Source organism: Hesperophylax consimilis, chromosome 4 (genome assembly GCF_061612785.1).
Source record: "Hesperophylax consimilis isolate HC1 chromosome 4, BYU_Hcon_1.0, whole genome shotgun sequence".
Taxonomy (NCBI): Eukaryota; Metazoa; Arthropoda; class Insecta; order Trichoptera; family Limnephilidae; genus Hesperophylax; species Hesperophylax consimilis.
This window is the reverse complement of record NC_142839.1, coordinates 38,175,859-38,188,589: the sequence shown is the minus strand read 5'-3', so window position 1 is coordinate 38,188,589 and position 12,731 is coordinate 38,175,859. Positions and strand designations below refer to the sequence as shown.

General features: G+C 35.3%; 1 protein-coding gene across 1 annotated transcript in view; it reads right to left on the bottom strand.

The window, feature by feature from the left end:
- Nucleotides 1-12,731, bottom strand: part of LOC149424677 (dynein axonemal heavy chain 7-like) — a 39,909-nt gene that overhangs the window by 17,617 nt on the left and 9,561 nt on the right. Inside the window, exons 14-36 of the mRNA XM_089631089.1 lie at nt 12,583-12,645; nt 11,895-12,039; nt 11,638-11,766; nt 10,841-11,003; nt 9,975-10,090; nt 9,732-9,894; nt 9,272-9,408; nt 8,922-9,152; nt 8,199-8,364; nt 7,965-8,110; nt 7,633-7,881; nt 7,374-7,542; nt 7,121-7,305; nt 6,775-6,954; nt 6,046-6,177; nt 5,397-5,618; nt 4,709-4,906; nt 4,336-4,459; nt 3,295-3,470; nt 1,194-1,345; nt 948-1,095; nt 550-765; nt 111-286 (exon numbers count right to left, since the gene is read on the bottom strand). Coding sequence (XP_089487215.1) covers nt 111-286; nt 550-765; nt 948-1,095; nt 1,194-1,345; nt 3,295-3,470; nt 4,336-4,459; nt 4,709-4,906; nt 5,397-5,618; nt 6,046-6,177; nt 6,775-6,954; nt 7,121-7,305; nt 7,374-7,542; nt 7,633-7,881; nt 7,965-8,110; nt 8,199-8,364; nt 8,922-9,152; nt 9,272-9,408; nt 9,732-9,894; nt 9,975-10,090; nt 10,841-11,003; nt 11,638-11,766; nt 11,895-12,039; nt 12,583-12,645 — 3,786 coding nt within the window. The remainder of the gene's footprint in view (nt 1-110; nt 287-549; nt 766-947; nt 1,096-1,193; nt 1,346-3,294; nt 3,471-4,335; nt 4,460-4,708; nt 4,907-5,396; nt 5,619-6,045; nt 6,178-6,774; nt 6,955-7,120; nt 7,306-7,373; nt 7,543-7,632; nt 7,882-7,964; nt 8,111-8,198; nt 8,365-8,921; nt 9,153-9,271; nt 9,409-9,731; nt 9,895-9,974; nt 10,091-10,840; nt 11,004-11,637; nt 11,767-11,894; nt 12,040-12,582; nt 12,646-12,731) is intronic.

Sequence of the window (12,731 nt, the reverse complement as noted above, 5' to 3'; positions counted from 1 at the left end):
TAATCGCTTTTAAAAATAAGCAAAAGAAATTGCATGTAAATTACAATAATAATGAATGCTATGCCATTTGACCAAAATTTTGACAATTTTATGCATTTGAGTCGACAAACCTGAAAAGTACCAAGTTCATTGGTTTCTTTGTCATGTTATTGAATTCAAGCAGGAACGCATCCACAGTATTGGTGAGATGCTCCATGTCCGTTACTTCCATGTAGAACCTCGTATCAGGCTTGGGATTAGCAAAGTCGCAGTACATCAGCTTACGCAATTCTGTTTCAGTTATCACCTGAAAAGATAATAAAAAATACTAATTTCGGTTGCACTGTCTGTAACACTGGTTCAATGAACTCTAATGAAACTGAATATGAACTGATTGTAATAAATTGATAAAGTACCCACTTACACATAACACATTATTTTCACAGAGATAATTATTTTAATTGCCATTTTCAAAATTAGAACAGATTTGTCGAGATTTTTCACGGGTAATATAATATTGAATATTTGGTGTTCTTCTGTCAAAATTTCTCTAAACATTTCAATTTTTACCCTCTTTTGTTCTCCTTTCTCAAACAGCCGGCTGCACATGACATCAAAGTCCTCCTTCAGACATTTCTTGGTGGCTGTTCTTAAGGCTCCCACGAACCATCCTCGGTCGGTGGAGTCCACCAGGCGATCGGAGAACACTCGCAGACACTCGTGAACCCACAGCCTCTTCAATGGCTGAACATCCGGGTATACTTCAGGAGCGGAGAGCAGCACTCCCTAGAATATCGGTTTTATTTTTAGTACTGATCATAAAGAGAAAGGAAAAGAAAAAAAAACTTAATGTAAATAAAAGCCCAGATTTATCTATCTACACTAAAAAACTTTTGAATTTGACAGTATATTAGAACATGGCAATAATCTTAAATGTTAAAAAACACAATAATGTTAAAATTAGGTACTGTGATAACTCGGGAAAAATCTCGTAAATTAAATGTGTAATGCGACTTGGCAGGGGTGGGCAGTAGATTCAGTCGACAACTTTTATAGATATCAAGGGTTGCCAACACAATTTCTTCCACACATGGTTCAAAGTCAGATGAAAAGCCCCTGAAATCAAAAAATAACAAATTAAACGTTGAAAAAACAACAAGAAACACCCGGTAAATATACATATATATACAATATATACAGAATATATTGTTGACCTCGCATCCAGATGCCAGTATAATATTTTGTTGAAAATAACAGTCATTGTTTCGTCGTCGAATTCATCAATACACAAAAATCCAAAATGTCGACTGAATCGAGGTGTCACCGGTTTTGTTCCTGGAGTTGGTCGACTCATGCCACACATGAACTGCAATAAAATACAAACATTTCAATGTAATTTTTGTTAATATACAGAGAATTGGGACACGGCTAATAAGCACTTTGTATAAGAAATAATAATGAGAAGTATGTAGGTATTTCAGTTTCCGGAAACTGAAAATAAAGCATTTAGTTATTGCGTTAAAATTAAAATTGATTGTTCACTCGACGGCCATTTTTATCGATGTGAACGTCTTAAGGTTAGTTTTTATTCTCTTATTTAACCCAAAATATGAACCTAAGAACCTGGAATAGGTTCTCAGTTTCTCAGTTTGGGTTTAATTAAAAAATAAATTCGAATAAATAAAAAAAATATATTAGCTTTACATTGCAAAAACAGTGAGGATATCATTGTATGTACTTGTTTCCAAAAAAAAAAGAGATAATAAAATAAAACAATTATTATTTTATTATGTAATTGGAATATTTAATTAAAAGGCGATATTAGCGACTCTCAAAGAAAAATTTGAAAAAGAAAAATCATGACCTTCGCCTTGCCGGAGTGCTGCACTACCAACTGAGCTAATTCTCTTCATTTTCTTACCTCATATTTTTATTAGCTGCTATTTTTATGTATAATTGCAGATTCTTCTCAAACTAAATTCAATCTAGATGTGTCTTGGATGAATATACCCTATTTTTTATTTTAATATGCTACATTTATTGACTTTTCTGCAAGTCTAGGATGAATATTTTTTTGAAATAGGGTCGGATTAGATCAGTTGGTAGAGCAGCGCCCCAGCAAGGCGAAGGTCCAAGGTTCAAATCCTAGATGCAACCGTATCTTTTTCTGATTTTTCTAGTTCAAGTTTTCGTTTGAGAATCGCTAATACTGTCTTCAAAAAATTAAAAAAAAAAATTTAATATTATGTCAAAGCATGATGTAATGAAAAGGCGTCAAATTATCAGTTTTTTCTAACTAAATTTCTATTAAAATGCATTATTGCATATGTAATATATATCAACATATTATAATAAAATACATTTATTATTATATGTTATTTCCTCCAATTTCGGTTTTTGAAATAGTTGTTTCTCATTATTTTCTAATTGATTCAAAGTGTTTTTTAATAAAATCTGCGGTAATTTTTGGATAGGGCCTGACACGCTTATTACGAATATTTTTTAGAAAAAAACTTTATATTCGCCTTAATTACTACAAAAGAAAACTTTTTGCATTTCGGGCGGCGGAAAATTATGAATTTAAATTTTCAATTGCGTTAACCAAAATTCACTTCGCGAATCGATGCGGCGGCAATCAGCTGCCATTAGGTACGTCACTGTTATGTTGGTATCCCTGATACATTGCGTAGATACGACTATGGCTAACTTCGTGGAAGACAAATGGATTTGTATCACAAACCATGTTACACAAACCTAGCGTAGCCGGTAAACTAGTTGAAAACTGGGATGTTTTTCTTGCCTTGACGCGAGCAGGCGTTATTAAGGGGCACTTTCCTTTGTATCACAAACCATGTTACACAAACCTAGCGTAGCCGGTAAACTAGTTGAAAACTGGGATGTTTTTCTTGCCTTGACGCGAGCAGGCGTTATTAAGGGGCACTTTCCTTTGTATCACAAACCATGTTACACAAACCTAGGTATCCTACGAAGATAGCAACGGTCGTATTTAGCTCTTGTTAATGCATCAGTGATACCAACATAACAGTGCGTTCCTAATGTCGCCACATAGATTCGCGGAGTGAATTTTGGTTTTACGCAATTGAAAATCAAAATGCATAATTTTCCGCCGCCCGAAATGCAAAAAGTTTTCTTTTATTGTAATTAAGGCGAATATAAAGTTTTTTTCTAAAAATTATTCGTAATAAGCGTGTCAGGCCCTATCCAAAATTTACCAAATCTGCTTATTAAACGTGTCCCACTTTTCTTTATATTATACTCTTGGAAATAAAGAGCATTTCGAAAATATATTAATACCTGGACATTTGTCAATTTCATTGGCACATTCTCCTTCCTGTCATACCACATTCCCTGATCCAGAGCCTGTCGGAGAACTTCAATGGGAGGCTGTGCCCCGTAAGTCTCGGCTTGCGGCATAGAAACATCGTCCACAAACACCACAAATTCTGTGCCCACTGGAGGGCCAAAAACACCTGCAAAATAGTTACATATATGGTTTTCACATCTTGAAAAAATAAACAGCAAAACTACGAGATATTGCAAAATTTTCAACAGAATGAATAGGCAGGTGATTGAAAATAATTACCATTTAAAATACTTTCATGACATGTTGATGTTTTAGACACTTTAACACCCTTCTAAATGGGAAAACACATGAGAGTGAATTTGTTTACACAATTTGAAAAAAAATCAAATAAGGAACAAAAATGTGCAAGTAGGAACCTACTAGTTAACCTTTGGAACACCAGACCCTTTTTGAGGGAAATCAAAAATGGAATCCAAAATGAACTCTAACATTTTTCAAGTGCAAGCGATTCTGTTAAAAATTTACATGCCCTTTCTCATGGCATACAAGTTTATATTGAATATCAAAAAATTCCAGCTAGGGCGAAATTCTAATGCCAGCAACGCATGAACGATTTGTCAGCTGGAAAAAATTCTTGTCACTGGTGCACATACAGTTTTCTTTTCGGTTATAAAAGAACATCAGTAAAATGTATGCTATGACTTCTTATGTGCTGATAACAACTATGTACCATTCATGAAAAGATTGTTTTGTGCAATACAGAAGTTGGTTTATACACAGCGGATTAAGTGAGCATTGTGAACTCACATTCATAATATAATAATAAGTATAAATGATAACAAGAGCATAGCTACTGTAAATTTTTACTATTAACTAAAATTAGAAGTAGGTACCTGGTTGGCCTTCGTTCTTTATGGTTAATAAAAATAAAAAATCCTTAATTTTAAAGTTTTAAAAAGAAGTTACTTTTCAGCAGTTTTCAGGGGAAAAAAATGTTGAATGTGGTGATTTATAGTAAGGTAATAATTTACCTTTTCTTCTTTTATCCAATTTGCCCATTATAATATCTTGCGTTTGATTTGCAGATGTTTGAGCAGAGAATCCCATGATGAGAGATTTGTATTTCTTAGTATCCACTTTTCGCATCAGAAAATCCTAGGAATTACAACATAAAACAAGAATCTTATATTCTTAATCCAATGTCGATAGTTGCTCTTGAAATTTGCAAATAATATTATACAAAGTGTCACAACGGAACTCCCGTGGTGAAATCCGGAAGTAAAGGTGTCAACCTGTGTGCTTAAATACTCTTTTTATTTTAGTGCCAATAAACTGTAGTTCTGGATTCCATTGCAGGTAATCTCTCAGTCACGGGAATAGTGTTGGATTACTGAACAAACTTACAATAATATAGGAAGATTTGCCTGTTCCGGTCGGCCCGACCATCATGACGGCTTTCTTGTGGCATACCAACAGTCTGAAGAGAGCCAGGTAGCGCACCGTGTCGAGGGTGGTCACTATAATGCTGTGGGCGGCCATGTCTCGGGGAATGGGGGGAGCGGACAGCATATCGTCGTTCCATGGCTTCCATTTACCTTTTCCCTGGGAACATAGTAATGTGAGTAATATTATTAAATTAACCAAAACTATTGACTGAGATAGTGAAGTCCTGTTTTAACTCGACCCTTTGGCATTAGATCTGTCTGTTAATTTGTTTGTACATTCCATTTCAGGTTTCTAAAATCTACTGTGTACACTATTATTTAAGCAAGCCTTACTTTCACTAGATGACTTACTTTCAGTAGATGGCTAACTTTGACTAGATATTTGACTGATTTGCGTTTTCAAAAATCCGCTGCATCCACTTTATTATTCAAGCAAGCCTTCTTTGACTAGATGGCTAACTTTGACTGAGATTTTAAATATTATATTACCTACTGCCTAAAGAAAGACAAGAGAATTGTCATTGAAATGATGACGTTTCTTTGGCAATAATAAAAAAACTATTATAATAATATTACGGACTACCATGACTATAGTACTGCACGTGAAGTATAGTATTGCACGCTATTATGGCATGGTATTAACTTACCTCCTTTAGATATCTATAGTCATAAACCAGTCCCTCTTTGGGTATTGTTAAGATGTAGAGTTTCGAAGGATTCTCAATTTCGGAATGATATTTGAATTTATCAATAACTTCTTGAGGAAACTCCTTTTCCATGAGTGCCCGATACATGATGTCAAACTTGGGACGGCTGGCGGCCTCAAGGGTCGCTCCAATGGACCAAATCGTCGAAAAGAAGAATATTCCCTGTTGAAAAGAAGCCTTTATCTCCAAGTACCAAGCAATAAAACTAAACACTTCAGTCTATCTTTACACAGAAAGTGTGGATTCGATTTCCGTCGGCGGCTGTTATTATTTCTCAGAAGATTTTTTCAATTTATGTTGTGTTTCGGGCTAATGATTATTGATTATAATAATTTGTTACATTATATTTTGGTGACCATCAAATTGATGACCAGCTTCATTTTGAATTAAACAATACTGGGCCTGTTTCAGCTTTTGATCAAATTTTGATTAGCTATCTAACAAGTATAACATTATGCATGACCGTTATGCTTTAAAAAAAATTAATATAATTAACTTGTCAACTTATTGTCGACTGCTGTAATAATGAAGCAAGTCTTGTAGTTGAATAAACTTCAAAGGTAAATTTATAATAGTTGAGTTCACTTACCTCGTGTTGTGCTCTCATTTCTAAGTCGGATATATTTGCCATATACTTATCGTCGTAAAAATCATCAAGGAAAGAATCAAATATATTCATAGTGGCTTTCACAAGATTGGAGTCGGAAGTTGTAAACATTTCCTGGAAATACAAAAAAAATGAAAGTTTATTATCATTATAAAAGAAATCAGCGATACCTGCTGAAAAACGTTTTTTAATTTTTGTGACAAAAATTGCATGTGCAGATAATAGATACAATATTATGTAGGTATATTTGTAGCTATTTTCTGCTACAAGCGGATAATCCTTTGTCCACGCGCAGTGCAGAATGTATTTGATTAATCTTTGTTGTTCCATGGTTTACATGCAAATTCTGGTAACATTGGCAAAATGTGTAGAATTGTGTCTCGTTAACGTCACACGCAGTACAATTCATAATTCGAATAGCAGTGCTCAATACTGCCGCGCATGAACTGTGACATCACACGCCTTTCAGTTGGCCGCAAATATCAATATTTTGACAGCTTTTTAAAAAAAAAAAAAAATTTTTTTTTTTTTAAGTATAACATATTAAAGCTTATTTTATACACTCTCCTACAAAAGCTGACAATTCAGTATTTTCCAAAATTTCTATAAGTTCTGTCCTCAGGATGTTTTAATTATTAAAATGATTAATTTGTAAATAACATGGAATTGGCTTGAAGGATGCAATTGTAATAAGCATTATGAAAACCATACCTTTACTTGCCCCGATCTGATGAGCCACAGCAATGGCGTACAGAAGCGGTGGAAAAGCCCCCTGATATTCTGGTGATGCACCAGCTCCAGGCTGGGGGGGAGGGTCTGGAGCCAAGAGTCCACCAGCGGCTGCCAGCCAAGGCCACTTGGCTCCATGTAGATCATTCCACAGCGAGACACCTCAAATTCATAAAATGAGAAGACATTTTTTCGACATGGAAAACAAAGTTATTCAATTTTTTTAATATAATTTATTATATTAAAAGACTCCGTTGTGAACCAAGCACTATGCTTTATTATACATTGAATAATAATATTGAAAACAACTCGAATTTGTAATAATTACTGTAGCAGGAGAAGCAGCTTCTAAATCCATTGGTTCAAAGAACAAGTTAGTTGTATTGGCCAGCTGGATAATTTCTCCACTCATCAAACAAAGCTTTTTGTTGTCGTCAAGAACAGTGTTCAAATTTTCAATCCAAATGGCATCAACAGGGCCATCGAATACCAGCCACTTCCTATAGTTAAACAGTTATAAGATTGTGTTCAATTGCTTTGTAGAAAATATCTTACTGAATTCATAATTATATGGTGAAAATGTAATTGCCTGTCAGGAGTAGTGGAGACAGCAAATGCTCTGTAGCTCACCGCCAATATCCCGTCCGACCATTCGTGAGATACCGGGTCAAATTGTCCGTAGAGTTGACCCATAGTTATTGATTTTGGGTTAATGATGGTATACTGAACTTTATTCTCAATCATCAACTCCTAAAAAATTTTTAATTCCACAGATACGATATAAAATATTTACATATTAGACATAATAATAGAAGAAGTTCAACCACATAAATTTCTTACCCTTTCGCTGACAAGGGCGAGAGCTTCGGCCAAAGCTTGGTAAGAGCAAGTCTTCCCTGAAAAAGGGAAACCAACTATCATTAAGCCGTGCCTCACCAGCAACATCTCATACACCTGCAGAGCTTTCTCCACCATGAAAGGAGTACTCTGCAGGTTCATCTCCTTGCAGGCGTCGTGGAAGCACGCCACCAGGTGAGGCAGCCCCGGCTGCGGCATCTCCAGCCCGGGGAACAGATCCGATATGATGCCCTACGCAACAATTAAACAAACATGTCTTGTTAATATTCCAACATAAATCCAAACATCATCTAAACATCGTCAACAGTAATCACCATAAATAGTGGCACATCTTGATTGAGAAACTTGGGAAGGTTGACGTCCTTGATAGATCGTAGTACAATCATGTCCTCCATTTCATCTGGGTAGCGAAGTTTTAATGCTGCAGCAGCTCTAAGCACGGACTTTACAGCTCGCATACCTGAACAAAGAACAAAATAATTTTAACCAAACGTATTCAACACAAAACCGAGGACTAAAGGTGACACACAATAGTTAAAAGTTATTACCATAATCGTAATGAGATTGTGAAGACAGCTGTTCGGAGCAAAGCCTGTAGGTGGCAACGATCTTTACTGCCAGGGGCTTTGCGTCAAGGTATCCAGATGCATACAACTCTATTTCGGAAATAAGTACATAGTCTGGTACCATCATAGCCACCGATCTAAAGAGAGCCTGCAAAAATATATTTTTTAAATTAATGATAATCAAGAGTTAGTTAGTTAGTTATCAGTACCACGGTACGCCGTTCAGCGGTACAAAGTCTCATAGAGTGACAGAAGTTTAATAAATGTTTGTGCTGTATATCAGATGATAATACCAGACAAAAATATAAATCCCCATCAAATGTTGGAAAAATCGCATTATTCCACCGGCAACATTTTACAATAATTGTAGATATTGCCCGTCAAAATGATAATTATTATGGTTTTAACTGTGCTATTTATTTTTTTTTTTGGGTTTCGGAATAGAAATCTGTATTCGGATTATTGAAAAGGCAAGGGATTTCAGTAAATTTTGGTTTATTTTACCCGATTTCGAAGGTGAAAAATCTCAGGATTTCGAATTTTTAGGTTTAGGAACACTGCTGTGTATGAACTTCTGTGCAGATGTATGACCGGTAGTCGCCAAGATACTCAAAAAGCTGAGAATCGGATACTTGGGTATCCCTGTGGAAGAAAGACCTTAAAATTTCACCAACAATTTGAAAAGATTAAAATTGAATAGCCCACCTTTAGATTGTCGGGTAATTCAGACCTCCCGGCATAACCCGGATTCATGGTGATGAAGACAGCACATGACGGATCAAGTTTCAGGGGAGTTCCTTCAAACACCAGATCTCTAGATCCCGAGGCCAACCCTCGCTGGATGCTCATGATCTGCTGTGCCACCACGGAAAGCACCTCCAAGTCGATCCGGTTAAATTCATCAAAGCATGACCAAGCCCCACACGATGCCAAACCCTATACATTGGGAAACAAATTCAGGATTGATCATATACAATAGTCCACATGACAGCTTAATAGTACAAAGACGTAAATAAAGTGCATCATATTAAGAAAATGTAAGTGATAAAAGAAACCTTAAAGAATTTTCCCAAGGCGATATAATCCAATCCATCGGAGCAATTGAACACAACACACTGTTTGGCCACAGCTTTGGCTAAATCTTTTGTTGTTTCTGTTTTACCAGTTCCCGCCGGACCTTCCGGAGCGCCTCCTGGAATAATCAGGTTGTTATTTTCAATACAGTGCTAATACAAATTGAGCGCGTATTATTTATCAACTAGAAAAATCGCAGGATATTATACATAATTGGATTATTGTTGGATTTTAAAAACTGAAAAAATTCATAAAAAAATTCACTGCCTTTCAATAGACAATCAGAAATTTTGAAAACTAAAATTTTGAAAAATTTAAACAAATTAAAAAAAAACATTTCAAATGTACAATTATTAATTAATTCATTAAAGTAAAATAATTTTGTTACTTGTCTGAATGGTTCATTCATGAGTTAAATTATTTTTTTTTAATTTGACTTGCCTAAGTTGAGGTGAAGGGCGCCAAATAGAGTTCTGAAGCAGCGATCAGTTAGCGGTGTGACGACAAGTCTGGCCGTATTACCAAGGTACTCATAGCCGTACATCAGCTGGGAGTTGATCATTCTTGTTGCTATCTGCATTGAGGCTTCTTCATCTTCTTGGAGCTATAAAAAATGAAACACAAAATATATAGATTCAGATGTTCAGCAATTATTAACAAACTTTCAACGCATTTTCAACTCACCTCCCAGTAGTAACGGATTTGGCATAGCCAGTTGAAATCATTTTCCATTCGAACTTCAAATCCTATTAGTTCAGATAGGACGTCTCTTGCATGCACATCTAATACCACAAGTGCACCTAGAATGATATTATTTAATGCACTATAACATTTTTTTAATTATTTTCAAAAATCACATTTATTTATTGAGGTATACTAATATACATATATTTATTTATTTAATAATTAACGGACTTACGTCCAGTATATTACAAAGCGACACGAGATTTGGGACAATGTACAATGCAAGAGTAAAGGATGGTATATAAAAGCAGAGACAAACAGGGAAAACATAAGAAAATAGAAATGAAATAGAAGGGTCAAGTCAAGTCAAGACCTTGCTAAAACTATAGTGATACAAAATATCCTCAATTGCATAGTGAGTGACAAAAAACATTCTGACTTATACCAAAAAAATCAAGGTATGACGTGAGTTGACCATTCTACATATTCTGGACAATGGTGAATTATTAGCATAATTAGTCGAGTGTTGATTGAGGAAGAGCAGTTTTTTATTTCTGAGTCTACGAGAAGGTATATTGAATTAGATGAGTTCTAGTAACGTAGGTGAGCCAATAAAATTGTTGATAATTTTAAAGACACTAATGAGATCAGATTTTTTCCGACCGTTTTCTAAAGGAGAAAGGTTTAGAATTTGTTCAATTTCATAATACGAGTAATTGCCTCTTTCTAATCCTAGCCTCCTAGCAATTTCTTTTAGGAACCGATGTTGAACGGACTCAATATGACGAATATGGATAGCATAAAAAGGACACCACATAACACAAGCATATTCAAGATGGGGGCGAACCAAAATACATAAAAATTACCTAGCGTTATACGATTTTGTAAGCTCAAGTCCCCTCTGACTAAATTGACAATTTTAGATATTTGACCGTTGCATTTCAATAAGTATGCTTCCATTGCTTTAATATTTTGTAAAATAGCATTGGTTACTTCAGACGTCCAGAAAGTCATTGCGATGCATTGCACCTACAAAATAAAATTGCTCATTAACAGTTGGAAAAAAATTGTATGATTACAAAACATATTTCATCGCCAGTTGTTTCACAAAATTTTAACAATTCTTTAAAATTAATTTCAAAGTTAATATCCAAATTCTGTGAAAGTCCTTTTGAAAGTACTGTGAAACAATTAGCCCGAATAGTGGAATAATTACAGAAGGCCTCGGTGGCCGAGGGGTAAGGCTCTCGACTATCAAGCCGAAGTTCACATGTTCACATCCCGGCGTGCGCAAGTAAACTTTAATTGATGAATTTGCATTATTTCACAAGTTAGCCGTGTTTGGTGACCAGATCATAATAGCCGGGTACTTTCGTAAACTCCTTCCCCTCCCCACTACCTTCCCCACTGCCTCACAACATACCCCATTTGGGGATGCCAAAGTCTCACTGTCTCCAGACTGTTGGGAGCAGTTGGGACTCTCGTGCGGCATTCATATAAAAAAATAAAACTTTCATACAACTTGTATTTCTGTTGTTTTGTAAAATAGCTGCCCTAACCGTTTCTCTTTCAAAACATGCCAATGACTTGACCAAACTTGCACTTAAATCATTTTGTTTAGAACCCATCTTCTGAACGGCAAATATTTAAAGTAACATCTTACCGCTTGTCCAGCCCAATCCAGCACCCACTGATCTCTTTTAGTAACAATGTACGCATCGTAAGACAGAGCAACAGCATTATGTACTGACTTCTTCATTGCACCTTCCAACTCAAGAAGCCATTTTTCCACCTTTATAAATGAATAAATTCACAGTAATTTAAAAAAGATTCAATGCAAATGTAATTTGTTTGTATTTTATGAATGAATAAATGTATTCCATTAAATTTATAAATCATAATCAGGAAATTTAATTTTACCTGTCCTCTTGCGAGGATGGTGTTGACTGTAATAATTAATGGTACAATTTCTCCCTCAGAAGACTTCATGTGGGTGATGACAAGGTCCTCGGTAAACGTGAGACGGGATATACCCTCAAAGCATTTCTTCAAGTGAGGCTGCACACTGTTAAATATTAACTTACATTACCTACCTGGATAATTGATACATCCATATAAATAAAAATGTAAATGTTCGTTTGTTCAAATTCTTAAATCTTCTAAAGTTCTTCACCCATTGCTTTGAAATTTTGACACAGCGTTGCATTCGAATACGCGTGTGTTTTTATATACTTATATTATATAGATGTCACCTAGGTTAGGTAAAATCATGCTTTTTTTTAAACTGCGCCATCTTTTGGATGTAAAAGCAACACGCGCTATTGTTTCTTTATCTGAACAGACAAACTGAGCAACAGCAACGAATGGCGGGGTAAAGCTAGAATTAATATATAAAAATTCAGTCTGCGTATGTTTGTGCTCACAAAACTCGAAAAGTAGTCAACCGACATCTCTGAAAATTTCAAAGTTTGTTCTTATTAGTGCCAGGAGTGTTTAGAGAGTGGTTTAAATGATAGAAGAAGTCGGGGACGCCTGAGTAACACTTAACTACTACTGGGTACTACTGCCACTAGTATTAACATAAATAACAATAATATAATAAACTTACCGAGTGGGGTCCTTTGTCTCAGATAGGATTTCAAGCAATTCGTCGTTTGATAAAAAGAAGAATCTAGAGCAATTAATTCACATTAATAATCAGCAATGAATATAATATATGTACGATGGGATAATGAGTTTTATAACTCATCAGGATTT